This window comes from Sturnus vulgaris, chromosome 1, assembly GCF_052056855.1.
Source record: "Sturnus vulgaris isolate bStuVul1 chromosome 1, bStuVul1.hap1, whole genome shotgun sequence".
NCBI lineage: Eukaryota > Metazoa > Chordata > Aves > Passeriformes > Sturnidae > Sturnus > Sturnus vulgaris.
The window spans coordinates 156,660,016-156,679,330 of NC_142243.1; the positions used below are offsets into that span (position 1 = coordinate 156,660,016).

At 47.5% G+C, this 19,315-nt stretch overlaps 1 protein-coding gene across 4 annotated transcripts; it reads left to right on the forward strand.

Moving 5' to 3' along the window:
• The first annotated feature begins 931 nt into the window (after positions 1 to 931).
• LOC148225648 (nucleolar pre-ribosomal-associated protein 1-like) lies at positions 932 to 6,595 on the forward strand. Of its 4 annotated transcripts, none has more exons than XM_088154636.1 (6): positions 932 to 1,078; positions 3,555 to 3,661; positions 3,755 to 3,871; positions 4,510 to 4,648; positions 5,353 to 5,546; positions 5,775 to 6,582. In XM_088154636.1, the coding sequence occupies exons 2-5, from the start codon at positions 3,656 to 3,658 to the stop codon at positions 5,484 to 5,486; spliced, it is 396 nt and encodes a 131-aa protein (XP_088010762.1). In that variant the 5' UTR covers positions 932 to 1,078; positions 3,555 to 3,655; the 3' UTR covers positions 5,487 to 5,546; positions 5,775 to 6,582. The 4 variants fall into 4 exon arrangements, with proteins under 4 accessions (XP_088010762.1, XP_088010757.1, XP_088010748.1 ...); XM_088154631.1 differs by lacking the exon at positions 932 to 1,078 and adding an exon at positions 1,282 to 1,658 and having other exon boundaries at positions 5,775 to 6,595; XM_088154622.1 differs by lacking the exon at positions 932 to 1,078 and adding an exon at positions 2,517 to 2,651.
• The last annotated feature ends 12,720 nt before the right edge of the window (positions 6,596 to 19,315 follow it).

A 19,315-nucleotide genomic window follows, 5' to 3' on the forward strand; every position in this document is an offset into this window, starting at 1 on the left:
GATTGATCGCGCCTGCCGATGGATTATATCGGCGATCGATTGATCGTGCCTGCCGATCGATTATATCGGCGATCGATTGCCAATGCCTGCCGATCGATTATATCGGCGATCGATTGCTAATGCCTGCCGATCGATTATATCGGCGATCGATTGCTAATGCCTGCCGATCGATTAGCTTGGCGATCGATTGATCGCGCCTGCCCATCGATTCGATCGGCGATCGATTGCCAATGCCTGCCGATCGATTATATCGGCGATCGATTGATCGCGCCTGCCGATCGATTAGATCGGCGATCGATTGCTAATGCCTGCCGATCGATTAGATCGGCGATCGATTGATCGCGCCTGCCGATCGATTATATCGGCGAGCGATTGCCAATGCCTGCCGATCGATTAGCTTGGCGATCGATTGATCGCGCCTGCCGATCGATTATATCGGCGATCGATTGCTAATGCCTGCCGATCGATTATATCGGCGATCGATTGATCGCGCCTGCCGATCGATTGCTAATGCCTGCTGATCGATTAGATCGGCGATCGATTGCTAATGCCTGCCGATCGATTATATCGGCGATCGATTGATCGTGCCTGCCGATCGATTAGATCGGAGATCGATTGCCAATGCCTGCCGATCGATTAGATCGGCGATCGATTGCTAATGCCTGCCGATCGATTAGATCGGCGATCGATTGCCAATGCCTGCCGATCGATTATATCGGCGTTCGATTGCTAATGCCTGCCGATCGATTGCTAATGCACACTATTTGCACACTCCTTGCACACCCTTTGCACTCATACAGAGGCAGGAGGTTTCTCAGTTCTGGTCGGGGTTTTTTGGGGCGTTCATTCAGGGGGATTTCCTCAAGGATTGGGACACTCCTTGATTCCATCCCTTGCCTGTCTCCCGAGCGCCACCCTGTGGGCAGAGCGCGGTACTGCGCGCCTGCCTCTCCCAAGATGGCGGCTCGGGTGTCGCTCCCCGACCTTCTAACTCTGGCTGCAAAAGGAGGGTGGCACAGCAAGGAGCCCGCTCGCTCTAGTGGGATGCCTGCGCACGACGCCGACACCGATCCCACGGGTGCGATTTTCGGCGGCGTTTCCAATCGTGCGGACATCTCCTTCAGCCCGCTTCGGCCCGGGGAAGAGGGGCGGGGCCGCCAGCGATGGTCCCGGCGCAGCCCGGGCAGGCTCGGGGCGGAGCCGGGGCTTGGCGAGGCGGGGCACGGAGGTCCCGGGGACGGGACCGGGCGGGGCCGGGGCGGTGCTTTAGGGGCGGTCCCCAGTGGTCCCAGGCGGCACCGGGGGCGGGGCCGGGTGATCCCGGAGCGGTACCGAGCTGTGCTGGGGACGGTGCTGCAGGGGCGGTGCCGGGCCCGCCTCAGGGTGATTGAATGCCCAGAAATCGCCTCCTCTGCCCCGTGCTCACACTGAGCTGCGGGCTGCAGCGTGCTGTCGGAGCTCCGCACACAGCACGGATTTGGGCTTCCCCTCCTCTCAAACCCTCTCCCCCTTCTTCCTCCTCCTCATCTTCCTCTTTTTCCTCTCCCTCCGCCTCGCCCCCCTCCCCGGGCCCCTGACTCCCCCCGGGATCCCCTCCTCCGGAGGCGGCCCTTCCGAACCGACCCCCCCTCCAAGCCCCGGAGCCCGAGACCATTAAGGTAAGCTTTGGAATTGAAATATCAGGATATTCACTCTATCCCACTGGCCTGAAATTTCAGGATTGTACGATTTTTTCTTGAAGCAGTTACCTTTGCTGCAGGATTGTGTGGTCACCAGTCTCCTTTCCTGTGACTCTTGTTGAAATTTGCTGTCAGATAACCGGCTAGTAACGAAATATTTGACAGAAATCAATGCTGTGAACGGACTTCACTGCAGCAGTTGATGAAAGAGCAAAGAAAATGTCTGTCGTGTTTACGCACCCCCCCGAGGCTGAATGAATTCTGATACTGTAATAAATCAGTGCAGTTGGTGCCTGCAAAGGTCTTGACATTGATCAAGAAGATATTGCTTGGGATTTTTACTTTTTATCAGCGTTTCTTTAATCTGTACTTCAGCACTCTAGCCTTTCATAAGTCTTCTCCGGTTTCCTCTGGCCCTGCAGAGTAGTCCTCTCTGTTATTGTCTGATCCCAGCTTTGATGCAAGGAGGACTTTTTGTCTTGAAAATTAGCATCCCCCTCTGCATATTTAAATTAGTTATTTGACTTTTGAGAAAAAGCTGGTCAGCTCGAAGTCCACCAGACACCAGAGGCTGCTGTTTTTAGCACCTTATTCAAAGAGGACATCCTTTAGTTACCTAAGTAGGGGTAGAGATTTACCCTTAGGAATAAGGAATAAATGCAACCAGACTGTCCTGCCAAGAAAAAAATCCAGTTACAGTGACTGAATTAGGGTTTAGTGGCCCTTGATCCTTGCAAGGGATTAAAGGCAGGTTCACTTGGTCTCCCAGCAATGAATGTCTCAACCGAAAGCTGCTCAAAATGTGCCGTTTTTCTGATGGTTTTGGATTCTTTTGCCAGGTGGGAACATGGACTGCTTGACTTGTTCCTGTGTCCACTTTCCACTTCAGTCCTTTGCATTTTCTCTGAAGGGAAAGCAGGAACAGGGAAGTTGGGGCAGTTCCGTCAGCAGAAAGGCTGCTAAGAATAGATGGTAAGGACTTACTTTTCTGCACAGTGCCATGTAACTGAAGGCTCGTTTTTGGATTTCACATTCTGTTCCTGCCCGGTTTTGTGAGAGCTGCAGGTGCATTTCTGTTTCCAGACCCTGCCAAAAATAGTCGCTTATATTATAATGAATCCTTTTTCCTTCATGTTTTCTTGCTTTAAAAGAATTACCCTGTCAGATTGATGTGAGCAGCAGTTGTTTTTAGATCTGCTGGTGTTGTACACGGAGTAACTGTAGAACAAATGAGTTGTGATGGCTTCCTTGTATTTGATGTGTGGAGAGGAGCAAAGGCACAGATTCATCCTGTGTAATTGCAGTCGTCCAACGTAGGTGCCAGGGTTGGCAAACTGGGCAAGGTTTCCTCTCTTGCTGGGCCTTAGGGGGAGGGAGCTGAACCCTGGTGTCACTCGGATTCCTTCCTCTTCTCCCTCCTCCTTTCTTGCTTGTAGAGCTGGAGCTCGGGGTCACCGAGTTTGGGTGCTCGCAGTCAGGGCCTGAATTTGGAGAGCAGGAAAGCGGGGGGAAGTTTCTAGGCACGTCAAAGCCTGTCTCTAGGGTGTGGGACTTGTTGGTCTTCCTCACCACCCCCAGCAACTTGCACTTCTCTCTGGACCTTACTGTGGTCACAACCCACTGCTCATTTATGTGACTGTTCATCCATCTGCCTGATTGCTTATGTACAAGTAGCCTGATTCAGGTTTAATTTAGCAATGATTTTCCTTTGTTTCATCGGTAGTTTTCTAAAACTCCCCTACAGGCTATTTTGAAGGTGCTTTTTTTTTTTTTTTTAACTGCCTGTGATGATAGAAAGCTGTACGGCCCTCTGAAAGCAGTATAACCTGCTTTCCAGAAATTACAGAAGTAGGATTTTTATTGTCCACTATGCAGCTGAAGTCCCCCTAGTGAGCCTCTTGAACTGAGGGTGAGGAGAGCGGCAGATACGACTCTTCATCAACCTGCTCTTCTTTTCGTTCCTAAAAGAAGGAAGCATGAAGGTAACTATAGAAAAAGATCTGCATCCCTCGGGGTTTTGTATTTTAGGTGTTTTGAGGTTTATTTACACACCTTCTCCTTTGTTTCCTGGACAGGTTTTACGTGACAGTGGAGCGTTTGAGTACACGTGGAAGGAGCTTTCAATTCGGCTGGAGCACTTGGATAATACAAAAGAAGACCAAAAGGAAGCAGTGATTCAGTTTTTGGAAAAGGTAACGGTGTTCAAATCAGCTGGATAAAAAAATGCAAAGAATAGTGTTAGTGGAAACTGGAGGTCTTGTTGCTATTGTTGAGAAACCTGTCAAAGACCAGCGAATGAATTCTGAGAAAAGCCTTGTTTGGGATTCTTTATACGGAGGTGGCATCCTTCTTGTGTTCAGTGGGAGGGCAGCCAAATGATTTGTAGGAAAATGAAATCCAAAAAGATCAGCTGTTATTACAGCATTGTTGGTGTAAGGGTAGAGTGGTGTAGGTGTGGGTAGCTTTGATCTCCTCTTTAGGTGCCGACATTATCAGAGCTCAGTAGATGGTGGTCCTTGACAAGGAAAGGTGACACTTGCTGTTTACTCTTCAGGATGTTGAATGCCCAGTGCTTTGCCTCCACTGTGGTCTGCCCAGGTACTCGGTGTGTGGTCGCAATCTAGGTGCCAAGTTGTGGTGGGTTTTTGTTTTTCCATCAGTGTGGCCTGTAGAGCAGGAACTGTAGACAGAATCCTGCAGAAGTGCTATGGAAGTTGTCCTCATAAAAGCTGCCCAGCTTTCAGCACGTGGTCGTTCTCAGTACCGTGTGGTTCCCCTGCACTTGCCAGCCAGCAGGTGCACTTACCTTTCTCCCCACCTTTGCTGACAGATCCTGCTGAAGCTGGTGACCAACCCCTGTCCCTACACTGACAAGGCAGCAGACCTGGTTCAGGCGGCCAGCACGCTCCAGGTGGCTCTGTTTAAACAGGACTCTGATAACATCAGCATCCCCGTCTCTCACATTGATGGTATGTGGTAACCTGTCAACATCCCAACTCCATGACTTGGGGATACACTTTCTAGCCCTAATCAGCAAACTGGGGATGGATAACTCTGGCAATCCTGTTAAGTAAGGGCCCTCCAGGATTCAGCTCTCCACGTGTTCTTGGTATCAGAAGTCGAAGTGGAATTGCCAAGTTGCCGCTTTACCTCTGAAAGTAATTTCTGCCGTGGTTGTGCCACTTGAACGGTATTTGAAATCTCTCTTCATGCTCTTGCAGCAGCGTTTTTGAACTCAAATGGAAATCTAGCCCTTCTGCCTGGGACTGTTGACAGAGTCATGGAATCCCAGAGTGGTTTGGCCGGCAAGGCTCCTTAAATCTCATCCAGTTCCAGCCCTGCCATGAACAGGGACACCTTTCAGTAGCCCGGGCTGCTCCAAGCCCCAGTGTCCAGCCTGGCTTTGGACACATCCAGGGATCCAGGAGCAGCCACAGCTGCTCCGTGCTGGACAGCAGCATTGAAAGGCAGAGTGAAGGTTCAGCTGTAATTTAGGGTTTGCACTTAACGTTGTATTGTGTGACAAATGTGGCTTTCATACTTTTTTTTAATTTTTTTTTTTAATTAAAAAGAATTAAAAAGATGGCTTGTATTCCTGGAGTGTTGCATTCTACGTCTGTTGTTTTTCCTGTTAGTCTGGATTCTTGCTTTGATGTTTTTCTTCACTTATTAGATGTCCTGGATATGGTGGATGTCCTGATCGAGGACAGTGATGGCTTTGATGAAGAAGTTGGGTTCTCTTTAAATGAAGACGTGATCATTTCCCTTCAGTGCTGTTGTCCCTGCTGCATTAGAAGCCAGGAATGAACAAGTCCACGTGGGCCTGGATGCTGATCCCTCTTGCTGGTCCATGACAGCATGTGACAGGTGAGATTTCCAGGTGTCTGATTTAGCAGGAAACTGGTTTGTTCCTTCTTGTGAGGAGGCTCATTGGCTTTGCATGGGCAAAGCCACTCCACGTTTTCCATCTAGGAACAGAGTTGGGGAGCTGTTTTAAAACAGAGTCCCAGAGGTAAACAGCTTGGCTCGGTATTTCTGTGTGGGAATAGAAGAATATCTATGTCTTCTGATTTTTCTCTCGTCTTTCTTCCACAGGTGTTTTTGTATTCCTGACTTGGGTTTCCATCGGGGACACGTGGCTTGGAGCTCAGGAGCCGGATCTGTTCCTTGCCCACGGCAGATTGGTCTGCACTAGAATTACAGGACGGCTTGGGAACTCGGAAACAAGGAGAAGCAAGTCTTATGTGTCTTTGCAAAAAGATTTGGCTACCACAGGGCATTAATTCAGGGAGTTAAGACTTCATCTTTAACGTTCTGTGCTCTGCCAGCATCACTGCGAGCCCTGAAAGCCTCCTGAGCTGTTCTCATACAGACCTATCTTGTTTGGTCAAAAAAAAATCTTAGTTTAGTTTCGTCCAAGAAAAGTTACTTCTCTGTGCGAGCTCATGGGGAAGCTTTTATTCGGCATCTCTCAGTGGGACATTGAAAGTCCAACTTCCCATTTCTTGAACAGTCTGAGAGGCAGTATTACTTTCTATCATTTTTATCACAGGCATTTTAAACTTTTTGAGGAACCAGCAGGACTGTTTGTGTGGAGGCGTGCGGTTCACAGCCATCCTCTGTCCAACGTAGGATGGGAAAAAAAGGCTGGAGAGCTTCCTACAAGGGGCTGTAAGTGCAAATGACCAGGAGCCCGGGGTTTAGTCATGATGATTTAGTATTTCTTTAAAGACTCTGATTGATTTCATGATGCCAAAACCAGTATGAATAGAAGACTGAAGTCAGGAATCACGATGGTCTCCTTGGGTTTAAAAAGCTTTAATGGTGTTTCAAGACATTTGTATGAGACCTGGTTTGTTTTTTCTTACCCTTTTATTCAATCAAAAAAAAAAAAAAAAAAAAAAAAAAAAAAGCCTTGATCCATCACTGCTGCTGTGATGTGTGACAAATGCCTGTCCTCCCTCCACGTGGAACAGGTGAGAGGTGGAACTGAAGCCCAAAGAGTTTTCTGCCCACTGATAACATGTGAGTCATATTGGGAATTCTCTGCAGAATGGCAACAGTTGTTCTTGAATGTGGCCATGAGGGGAGTGGAACATGGCAGCCCGGGTCTGAGAAGGTGCAGTGCCAGAAGGAGAAGCTTTGAAATGTTAAATCAGGATTGATTCAGGTGACTCGCGACCGCGTGCTGTGCCCAGGTCCCTGGTAGAAATACTGTGCAGGGAAAAGCCAGAGCTGCCTGTGCTATGAGCTGAATTTTTTATTGGGGGGGGGGGGGGGGGTGTGTGAAATAAGAATGAGGTGCAAATGAGGGAATTGCTTGTGTGTGTGAATATTCTTGTCCTAAAGGAGCGCTGCCCGGTGCTCCTCCCTTGCTGTGCCCCTCTCCTGGTGAGCCTCTGTCCTGCTGGCCGTGCCTCTCTGTCTCCGTGCCTGTGCTGCTCCTTGCCCGTCTTTGCCCGCCCCGCACGGGCTGTGCTCGCTTCCTCTCTGGCTCCTGGGTTCCCTCTTTGTCATGGTACCCCTCAGTCCTTGCTGTGTGTTTGGCACTCTCTGTCTTTTCTCCGTCCTTCTCTGTGCCTCTGTGGTGCTCCCTGTGCCGTTGTTTCCCGTGGGATCCTTGTGTCCCGGTCACTGTCTGTCCTAGGGTGATGTTATGGTGTTTCTATCTCCAATCATGTGTCCTGATTATGTTTGGTATTATGTCCTGTGCTTCCAGGACTGACTCTGAGAGTGAAGCTTTGTTTTGTCTTGTTATCAGCCGGCTCACCTCCCCCATGGTCTATGTTTAGGAGAGGTTTTAGCTCGGTTTGCTTGCTTGCCTGCTTGCTTGCTTGCTTGCCTGCTTGCTCGCTTCTGCCTCTTTTTCTTTCCTTCGCTTTGCCCTTGCTTTTTTCTTATTAGTTAGTTCAGCTAGGCAGTCCAACTTTTTCCCTGGACTGTTTTCTCTTCCACCCCGTCCCCTCCCTCTCCTGGATACCATCTGAACCTGTTCCGGACGGGGACCTGGGAAACCCCAAGAAACACCGGGAGTCTACACTCTGTCACCTGCAGCAGCCATTCCCAAGCGCCAGAGACTGATAACTGGGCGACCACTCGCCAGAGAGACTGAACTCGTCATCCCTTCAGAACGGTGAAAGAGTTTTTTGTCAGCTGGTGTTGTCTTTTTTCCCTGTGCTGGGGAGTGTCTTGCTTGTTAAATAAAGAGGTTTTTTTCTCCCACTCTTCTCCGAGGAAATTCTTCCCGAACCCGGTGGGGTGGGGGGGAGGAGTCGTGGGGTTTGCTGTCTGGGGGCTCCTTCTGGAGGTTTTCCCCCAAATTTGCCCAAAACCAGGACACTGTCCCTGTTCATTTTTAATCCCTCCCTCTTGTGCTGCCCATCCAGCATGCCAGGGGTTTCTTTTCGTTTTTTGGTTATTTTTCGTTTTCATTTTTCTTCTTCTTTTTTTTTTTTTTTTTTTTAGGGGGGGTTCCATTTCATCGTGCACCTTGATGTTGATTTTCTTCCCTTGTCTTCTCTGCTGCCCCTCCTCCTTTCTGCCCCTTGTCCCCTGTGTCTGCAGGGCTGGGGAGGAGCTTCAACCCTTGTAGGGGTTGCCCTCCCTTTTCTGGTGTCAGCAGAGTCACTTTCTGTGGGATGGACACATGGGAGGGGTTGCAGTCAAGTGCCCTGCTGCTGTCCAGGGCAGTTGGAGTCGTTCTGTGCCTTCTTTGGGGTGAGGAAAAAAGGCTGAGGGGGGCTCCGACGTGGTTTGGGGCACCCCAAGGTCCCTGGGAGAGGGAGCCGGGCTGCGCTGGAGGAGCAGGTGAGTCGGGCATGGGGGGGGGGGGGTCATGGTGGGTGCCAGAACATTGAGAGGGAGGGGTGGGTGTAGAATGCATGAAAAACAGAACCTTAAAAAACAGCTAAATATAGTCTAAAAGGAATGTTTTATTGGCTTGTGTTTGGATAGAGGTAGGGTTTTTTTATAGATACTGTAAATAGAAAAGATAAAGAATAAAAATATAGAAGCAAATATAAGAAACCAATATATAAATATATTACATTACATTATATTTTGTTATGAAAATAGAAATATATAAATATTCAGACTTTAAAAGGAATTTTTTATTGGTTTTTATTTGGTTAGAGGAGGGTTTTTAATAAATAATATAAATAATATAGGCAAAAATATACAAATATGCAAAAATAGATACTGACATAAAATTATTATAACTATATATGCATATATATATGTAAGTATAAATCTATAGAAATAAATATAAATATAAAATACATGTATGTAGTATGTAATATAAATAATTTATCGATTTTAATATGTTATATTAAATAGTATGTTATAATAGAATGTAAATAGCATATAGTATATTAATATACTAGTAAAAAATACGTTAAATAGTATATAAATATAGAATACACAATATAGACATATAAATCTACAGATATAAATATGAAAACTAAATAAAAAAATATATTCAAATATAATTTAAAATAATCGAGTTTTTTGTTTCTATTTGGTTAGAGGCAGAGCTTTTAAAGAAATAATATTAAAAACTATGAACCTACAAATATAGATGGATATAGATAAAATAGAAATACCATTAGTAATATAAATCTATGTATATAATGAATAATAAAATAATATTGTATATATGATAAATAGAATAGCAATTAAATTGAATATATGAAATATGTCTAGATTATGACTATAAATTAAATATTAAAAAATAGATGATTTCTATATATAAAAGGGTTTTTTTTTCATTTGGTCAGAGGCAGGGCATTTTTAGTTTGGGTCGGGGTTTTTTTGGGGCGTTCATTGAGAGGATTTTATGACGGGTGGGGACTCTGGTGCTTGGAACTCTCTCCCTTCTCTGGCTGTCCCTGACAGGGCGGCAGTGCCGGGCTGAGTTGGGCGGCAGTGCTGCCGCCGTGTGGACACGGGCGGGTACTGCACCGTGCCCCTCTCAGGATGGCGGAAGGGCCCGCGGGCCGGGACCCAGCCCTGCGGCAGCGCTCAAGATGGCGGCCTCTCTAGGACCCCGGCGGATAGGCGTTTACATAAAACGCCTGCCCGCGCCTGCCGGCGCCCTCACGCCCGCGGCACCGCGGACCGCGCGGCCGTTGTCGGCACGCTCTGACACGTCCGGGAAAATTGGCGGCGAGCGGATCGGCGTCGGCGATGTAATCAGGCATCTTATGCCTACACACCGGGGTCCTGATTTTTTCCCGCCCTTTCTGCCGCCATTTTTGGCAGGTCAGGCGGGGTGCCGCCCGAGGCGCCATTTTGAGAGTCCCGACACGCTCAAGATGGCGGCTTCTCTAGGACCCCGGCGGATAGGCGTCTACGTAAAACGCCTGCCCGCGCCCGCCGGCGCCCTCACGCCCGCGGCACCGCGAACCGCGCGGCCGTTGTCGGCACGCTCTGAAACGTCCGGGAAAATTGTCGGCGAGCGGATCGGCGTCGGCGATGTAATCAGGCATCTTATGCCTAAACACCGGGGTCCTGATTTTTTCCCGCCCTTTCTGCCGCCATTTTTGGCAGGTCAGGCGGGGTGCCGCCCGAGGCGCCATTTTGAGAGTCCCGACACGCTCAAGATGGCGGCTTCTCTAGGACCCCGGCGGATAGGCGTCTACGTAAAACGCCTGCCCGCGCCCGCCGGCGCCCTCACGCCCGCGGCACCGCGGACCGCGCGGCCGTTGTCGGCACGCTCTGAAACATCCGGGAAAATTGGCGGCGAGCGGATCGGCGTCGGCGATGTAATCAGGCATCTTATGCCTACACACCGGGGTCCTGATTTTTTCCCGCCCTTTCTGCCGCCATTTTTGGCAGGTCAGCCGGGGTGCCGCCCGAGGCGCCATTTTGAAAGTCCCGACACGCTCAAGATGGCGGCCTCGCTAGGACCCTGGCGGATAGGCATCTACATAAAACGCCTGCCCGCGTTCGCCGGCATAAAAATAAATATGCATAAATATAAACATAGACATAAACATGCACAAACGTTAACCTGCATAGATATAAACATAAACATAAACATAAACATAAACATAAACATGCAAAACAATAATAATAAATATAAATATAAATATAAACATAATTAGAAATAGAAATACAAACATTAATAAAATCAGTGAGAAATGGGGTAAAATCAGTGAGAAATGGGGGGGAAAAGCCATGAAAAATGATGGAAAAATCAGAGAGAAATGGGGGAAAAATCGGTGAGGAATGGGGAAAAAGATCAACGAAAAATTGGGAAAAATCAGTCAGAAGTGGGGGATAAAAATCAGTGAGAAATGGGGGGAAAAGTCGGTGAGAAATGGGGAAAAAATCAGTGATTAATGGGCGGGAAAATGCATGAAAAATGGGGGGAATAATTCAGAGAAAAATGGGGGCAAATATCAGTGAGAAATGGGGGGGAAAATCAGGAAATATCCATGAAAATTGGGGGAAACATCCATGAAAAATGGCGGAAAAAATCAGTGAGAAATGGGGAAAAATGGGGAAAAAGGAGTGATAAATGGGGGAAAAAATCAGTGAGAAATGGGGAAAAATGGGGAAAAAATCCACGAAAAATGGGTGGAAAAATCCATGAAAAATCAACGGAAAAATCAGTGAGAAATGGGGAAAATATCATGGTGAAATGGGGAAAAAATCAGAGAGAAATGGGGAAAAATCATTGAAAAATGGGGGATAAAAATCAGTGAGAAATGGGGGAAAATGGAGAAAAACATCAGTGAGAAATGGGGAAAATTTGGGAAAAATCCACGAAAATTGCGGGAAAAAATGCTTGAAAAATTGGGGAAAAAAATCCGAGAGAAAATCCCCGGGAATCCCCGGGAAAATCCCCCCGGAATCCCCGAGAAAATCCCCCAGGAATCCCCCAGAAAATCTCCCCGAAATCCCCGGGATCATCTCCCCGGAATCCCCGAGAAAATCCGCCCCGAATCCCCTGGAAGATTCCCCCGGAATCCCCGAGAAAATCCCTCGGAATTCCCCGGGAAAATCAACCCGGAATCCCCGAGAAAATCCCCCGGAATCCCCGGGAAAATCCCCCAGGAAAATCCCCGGGATAATCACCCCGGAATCCCCTGAAAATCCCTCGGAATTCCCCGGGAAAATCCTCCCGGAATCCACGAGAATATCCGCCCGGAATCCCCGGGAAATTCCTCCAGAAATCCCCGAGAAAATCCCCCGGAGTCCCCGGGAAAATCAACCCGGAGTCCGATGGAAAATCCCCCCGGAATCCCCGAGAAAATCCCCCGGAGTTCCCCTGGAAAATCCCCCCGGACTCCCCGAGAAATTCCTCCCGGAATCCCCGGGAAAATCCCCCCGGAATCCGCGAGAAAATCCCCCCGGAATCCACGCGAAAATCCCCCAGAAATCCCCGTGAAAGCCCCCCCGGAATCCCCAAGAAAATCTCCCCGGAATCCCCGAGAAAATTCGCCCGTAATACTCGGGAAAATATGCCCTGAATCCCCTGGAAAATCCCCCCGGAATCCCCGACAAAATCCCCCCGGAATCCCCGGAAAATGCCCCCCGAATCCCCGGGATACTCACCCCGAGATCCCCGGGAAAATCCCCTGGAATTACCAGGGAAAATCCCCCCGCAATCCCAGGGAAAATCCCCCCAGAATCCCCGCGAAAATCGGCCCCGAATCCCCTGGAAAATTCCCCCGGAATCCCCGGAAAATCCCCCCGGAATCCCCGGGAAAATCCCCCCGCAATCCCAGGGAAAATCCCCCCGGAATTCCCCGGGAAAATCCCCCGGGAATCCCCGAGAAAATCCCCCCGGAATCCCCGAGAAAATCCCCCCGGAATTCCTCGGGAAAATCGTCCCGGAATCCACGAGAAAATCCCCCGGAATCCCCGACAAAATCCTCCCGGAATACTCGGGAAAATCCCCCCGGAATCCCCGGGGAAATCCCCACGGAATCCCCGAGAAAACCCCCCCGAAATACTCGGGAAAATCCCCCCGGAATCCCCGCGAATATCCCCCCGGAATCCCCGGGAAAATCCCCATGAATTCCCCGGGAAAATAATCTCGGAATCCCCGAGAAAATCTCCCCGGAATCACCGAGATAATGGCCCCGGAATACCCGAGAACATCCCCCGGAATTGCCCGAGAAAATCATCCCGTAATCCCCGAGGAAATCCCCCCGGAACACTCGGGAAAATCCCCCCGGAATTCCTCGTAAAATCACCCCGGATACCCTGGGAAAATCCCTCCGGACTCCCCGAAAAATTCCCCCCGGAATACTCGGGAAAATCCCCCCGGAATCCCCGAGAAAATCCACCCGGAATCCCCGGGAAAATCCACCGGGAATTCCCCGGGAAATTCCTCGCTGAAACCCCTGGAAAATCCCCCCGGAATCCCGGAGAAAATCCCCCCGGAATTCCCCGGGAATATCCCCTCGGAATCCCCGGGAAAATCCCCCCGGACTCCCCGAAAAAATCCCCCCGGAATACTCGGGAAAATCCCCCCGGAATACTCCTGAAAATCCTCCCGGATTTCCCGAGAAAATCCCCCGGAATTCCCTGAGAAAATCGCCCCGGAATCCCAGTGAAAATCCCCCCGGAATCCCCGTGAAAATCCCCCCGGAATTCCCCGGGAAAATCCCCCAGGAATCCCCTGGAAAATATGCCCGGAATCCCCTGGAAAATCCCCCTGGAATCGCGGGGAAAATCCCCCCGGATTTCCCGGGAAAAATCCCCCCGGAATCCCCGATAAAATCTCCCCGGAATCCCTGAGAAAATCCCCCCGGAATCCGCGAGAAAATATGCCCAGAATCCCCGATAAAATCCCCCCGGAATCCCCGGGAATATCCCCCAGGAATCCCCGATAAAATCCCCCCGGAATCCCCCAGAAAATCCCCCCGGAATCCCCGACAAAATCCCCCCGGAATTCCCGAGAAAATCCCCCCGGAATCCCCGGAAAATCCCCGCGGAATTCCGGTCCATTTCTGTGGGAGAATAGTTTGTAAGGATAGTGCAGAAGGCACTAGTTGCCAACGAGTTACAGCTGTACTGATTAGCAAGGAGTGGAAACAGCCTTGCCTGCCCAGTGAGGCTGGTTGTTATAAAAGCGTGGGTCAGCTGGCTGCCAGTTTCACTAAGCACAGCTCCAGCTGGAGGTGCAGAGCCTGCTGCAGTGTGGGCTGGAGCCTGCTGGCTGTGCTGCGAGGAGGAAGGGACACGTGGCCGTGCAAGGGATGGACAAGGTGAGAGGATGCTGTGTGTGGGACAGACAGGCTCAGGTGGCTGGGGAAGGGACAGGCTGGGGTTTAGCCAGTCGTACAGAGGAGAGGAGGAGTCGGGGCTGTGTGGAGCTGCCTGTGAGAAAAGGAGTCAGAGTTGCCTCAAAGAAATCTGTGGAGAGAAGGCATGAAAAGTGTGTAATGAAAGACTAATGTTGGTGCCTGTCATGTCTGTCTTGATATAATTGCTACACGTTTTCTCTGAATGCTTGAATTTAGACATAAAATGAAAACTTTATTGTAAGAAAGGAATGCATTTCTCACCAAAGTGGTGTAGGGTGGGGGATCACAACTCACAGATGGCCTGGAAGCGGAACGGCCACAGGGGTTACTGTAACTGGGCCTCCAGTACCAAAGCCCCAGTGGGTTTAAAGGCTAGAGCTGGGCTGGGATTAGCACGGGCTCTGCAGCTGGGCTCATGCACAGGTCTGTCAGCACTCCTACCCGAGGACAGTCCCTCACCTAGGGAGAGGTTCTAGGCCTGGAGATGAGGCTGAGTTTGGGAAGGGTGATGAGGACATGGTTAGGGAGGGATGTAAATGCATATCAAAAGACTTAATTTTGAGGGGTGGCAAGCATTAGCTATAAACCAGTAAGTATTTACAGCTAAAGGCTGGAGGTGGGGGCTGTCTGAGGAGGACAGGACTGTTTAAGGCTGAAGTTGGAAGAGAAACCTTGGTGAAGCTTTTGCGTTAGAAACGGCCTCACCTGCCAAATCAGATTTTTGTCTTCAGGATTGCATGAGTGAGGATGCCACAGCCAAGGAAGAGGTTCAGGTTTGGGAGGCAAAGGCGAGTTAGGCAGGGCTGCAGGGCTGGGGCTTGGCTGTTTCCATACTGCTCAGGGCAGCAAAGGGTAGCTGGCTCGCTGGGCCTTGGATCTAGAACTCTTTCTGGAACAAGGTGGAGAGCTGAGGTTCATGCAAGGAAGGGGCCAGGAATTCTTTGTCTGACTGGAAAATGCCAGAGGGGCAGTGTGTGACTCGGATAGGATGATATGTTCGTCTGGCGAGAGTCACAAAAGAATATTTTGGTTTACTGATAACTGGGCAGCTCAGAAGTTACTACTTGACTTAGTTGCTGCTCCCATCTGTTGCACACATAAACAGAGCAAAGCAGACGAATTCTCTCGGAGCCTGAGGTCTTTGACTGGCCCTCCAAAAATGCTGCCCGCTAAAAAACAGACGTGGGGGAGGAAAGTTGTCAGATACAATAGAGCAAGAAAAGGCCACGGGCTTCAAAGTGCCCTCCAGCAGACCATGGAAGTGACCTGTCTGGAAGTGAAACCAGCAGTCTGCTTCCCCAGCCTCCTGGAAGCCTCTAACAGCTACACAGGCAGTGAGGGGAGAGAACAATTCAACCTAAAAATAATTTTCAGTAGCGTTCTGCACTGCTGTTAAAAATACTGCAACCAGGGAATGTGGTGTGGTGATAACTATTAGGCCTGTAAGTCTGGTAACTGGGGCTTTTAGCTCAAACATCTCGGTATGGCTACTTTGAGCCTTGTAAAAGCTGCGTTAAGTCCAATTTCTTGGGTAGTTCTACTAGCTCTAGCCTTGCTTTTCATCCCCTCAGTAACAAAGCAACTCCCTCTCGAGAATGTTATTTACTTTCCATATGATGTGCCTACCAATTTCTGGAATTGCAAATGTCTTTGGATACATGCGTAAATTTAAGTTTCAAGAAAGCTGTCAAGCTAAAACAAAGGCTTGCCATAATGCAGAAGAAAATGTTTTATGGAAGAACTGAGAGGTCCCTACCTGGGCATAGAATTTGCTATCGTAAGGTGTGTTCCAAACGGATCTGCCATCTAAACAAGCAGAAAAATAGTTGGAATGTAGTGAGTTCAATTGAACTATTGCTAGAAATAGGAATTATTAGCAGAGCTTGGAGCATGATATCACTAGCAGCAGTAAGACGCTTTTAGCTTGCTTCTCATAAATTACTTGTAAAAAGCATTTGTACCTAGTGTGTAGCAATTAATATTTCCCCATTTTCTTCCCCCCCGCCCCCCAGTCTCAGGTACTCCTTTTATTTTACCCTTTTCTGTCTTGTAACATCACCTTCCTTTATTTTATTCTATCTTCTGTTCTCAGAACATCGCAGCATCCTCTGTCAATGTGAAAGCATTTGTTCATCCTGTCTTGGAATGGCTGTCAATGTTGCCCTCTTCTGGATCACTTTTTTTTTTTTTTTTTTTTTTTTTTTTTTTTTTTTTTTTTTTTTTTGACAATATGTTGCTAAATGTCAGGAAAATTAATCCACAAACACCAGCGGTTTATGTCCAAAAAGGAAACAGAGGAGTCCTTTTTGCTTTATTCGAATAAAGGGAGAGGCCATGGGACATTCCCCTGGGATCTCTCCAATTTTTGGAGGACGCAGCCTCCTTTTTATCCTATTTTCCCGGCCGCATTTCCCTCTCTCTTTTCCCATTGGCTGAGGTACTTGAGAGGCACAGACTTCCCGGAACGCCTGATACCTGAAATTCCCCTCTAATGTATAACCCTCCCTTTTAATTTTTAATTCTTATAGAATTCATAGTTTCCCCCCGTTGCTTCTTTCATCTTTCGATATCCAATTTCATTTATCAGCAGCCCCGCAGTTTGTTTGTAAAGGCAACTATCTCTTTCCATTCATCAATCAGTGGAATCCATCCCATTGTTTCTTTTATCTCTCAGTGCTAGCCTTATCTACAGGCTGATCCACAGCTCATTTGTAAAGACAAATTCAACATTCCTCTCAGCTAATAAATGAGAAGTTAGCTGAAAAAAGTAAAAACTGGATTTTTTTTCTGGTGTGTGTCGGACAATACAGTGGAGAGAATTTGCGGGAGGATGATCGAGGATATCCTATTATAATATCGTTCTCGGACATTTTACTATTTTAGATCATCAGTTGTATTCTGAAAGAAATCTATTTTAATGATATGTGTACGTTTGCACGAAGTTATAGTTAAATATAGCTTGCGGCTGGGCTCTTTAATGAATAGGGGTATTTTTGGTTTTAATTCAATATTTTATGCTTGTGGTGTGTAGTGTGCTGATTTATTTTTTAATGTTATTTACTACGTGCGCTTTTGTTTTTGAGTGAAGGTAACTTTCTGGATGGTTTTGTATTTGAGGCAGAATGAATTGAAGTAGGTTTTTAAAACTGATTTTTCATATGTACGATGGGGAGTTTAGTAGGGGCAGCTCTGATGGTGGGGGCTTGGTTGTTAATTTTATCGGACGGCTTTTGTTAGATACAGCTTTTAATTCTGGAAAGTTTTTTTTTCTAATGTCGTGCTTTGAAGGTGGTTTTCGAGGATGTATGGTATAGCTTTATTTTGTTTGTAGATGGTGTATGATAAGGGCTATGGTCTATTTATCTAATGCCATGTTTTTTCATTCAGGTGTTGATAAGGGAGTTCTTGAATGGCGTTTTGTGTTGTTTTTGTTTTTGGTGGGGCGTTGTTTTTAAAGGATACCTTGATAAGGTTTGCCGATGGCGTTCTAGCCTGTAGCATAAGGCATAGGGTAGTTTTTGAATTATTTTGTGGTGGCTTTGATTCTTGCCAGTATGTAGTGTTTGTTTGAGGTAATGCTGTGTAGCTAATTTCTGTTTTCTTATTAATATTAGAATTGGAGTGTTGTAGTATATGGGTTGTTATTATATCCTAGGGGTTCTATTTATTTGGTTTGATTGTTTTCTAGTTATGGATAATTTTTCTCAAAAAACCATTTTCAGAATTTCAGGCGTGACACAAAAGAACACTCAGATTGCTGGAAGGGAAACGTGTGCCCAGATTGTCTCGAAGCAGTGCTGCTGTCGGTTCTCGTTCAGTCGTGTCTTCTGAAAATGAGACTGTTGTATTCATTGCGCTGTGCTAAACACTTGTCATTCTCCCAATGCCAGGAAACAGATGAAGCTTGAAGAAAGAGGAAGGAATTTGGAAGCGTACAAACAAGCTGAGAAGAGGTTCAGAGATCAGGGTGCTCGCTGGCAGCAGGGGCTGGGGTTAGGGCTGAGCAGGAGCAAAGCCGGAGCACATCAACCTCACCTCGTGTTTTCTCGGGGGCTTTATGGCCCTGGCAAGAGAGAGATGTTCACTGATGAGTCCCAGGCCGAGCCGTGAGCACAGCATGTTGTGTTGGAGCTGGGGGTTTTTTTTGAGACGTTCAGCAGCCACACTCTCTAGTCAAGAGTCCTGAGGTTTGTTGCTGCTCCACTTTCATCCTCATATCCAGCTTCCAGCCCTTTTCTTCTCTCTGTCCAGTGTGTCTTTTGTGTTCCTTTCTTGTCCTGTGTGCTCCCCATCCCATTCCCGTTCCCTACGGAGGGGGAGGGTGTGGAGACTGGGGGCTCCGACGTGGTTTGGGGCACCCCAAGGTCCCTGGGAAAGGGAGCCGGGCTGCGCTGGAGGAGCAGGTGAGTCGGGCATGGGGGGGGGGGGGGGGTCATGCTGGGTGCCAGAACATTGAGAGGGAGGGGTGGGTGTAGAATGCATGAAAAACAGAACCATAAAAAATAGCTAAATATAGTCTAAAAGGAATGTTTAAATGCTTTTTATTTGGGTAGAGGCACGGTTTTTATAGCTAATATAAAAATAAAATATAAAGAATAGAAATAGATTGGTATACATGTAAAATATAATGAAATATAAGTAGCAAATATCTATGAAAAATCTAGTGTATAACAGAAATAATGCAAATATAAGAATATGTATAAATATAAAATAGAGCTATGAGAATGGTAATAAGAATGGGGTAAAACATCAGTGAGAAATGGAAAAAAACCACATGAAAAATGGTGGGAAAATCAGTGAGAAATGGAGAAAAATCAGTGAAAAACGGGGGGGGAATATTTGAAAAATGGGGAAAAAAATCAGTGAGAAATGGGGGAAAAAAAATCCATGAAAAATGGGGGAATAAATCAGTGAGAAACGGGGAAAAGTGGGGGAAAAAATAATTGAGAAATGGGGAAAAAAATCAGTGATATATGGGGAGAAAATCAGTGATTAATGGGCGGAAAAATGCATGAAAAATGGAAGGAAAAATTCAGAGAGAAATGGGGGCAAATATCAGTGATAAATGGGGAAAAAAATCAGTGATTAATGGGGGGAAAAATGCATGGAAAATGGGGGGAAAATTCAGAGAGAAATGGGGGCAAAAATCAGTGAGCAATGGGGGGGAAAATCGGGAAATATCCATGGAAAAATGGGGGGAAAAAATCAGTGAGAAATGGGGGAAAAAATCAGTGAGAAATGGGGGAAACATCATGGTGAAATGGGGAAAAAAATCTTTGATAAATTGGGGAAACAAATCATTGAGAAATGTGGGAAAAAAATCAGTGAGAAATGGGGAAAATATGGGAAAAAATCAACGAAAATTGCGGGGAAAAA

Bases quoted from the DNA above. Each gene is read 5' to 3' on its own strand.
- LOC148225648 (XM_088154612.1), top strand. From the start codon at position 3,656: ATGAAGGTAACTATAGAAAAAGATCTGCATCCCTCGGGGTTTTGTATT. The intron at 3,872-4,509 runs GTAACGGTGTTC...CTTTGCTGACAG, and splicing joins TGATTCAGTTTTTGGAAAAG to ATCCTGCTGAAGCTGGTGAC. The intron at 4,649-5,352 runs GTATGTGGTAAC...TTCACTTATTAG, and splicing joins CCCCGTCTCTCACATTGATG to ATGTCCTGGATATGGTGGAT.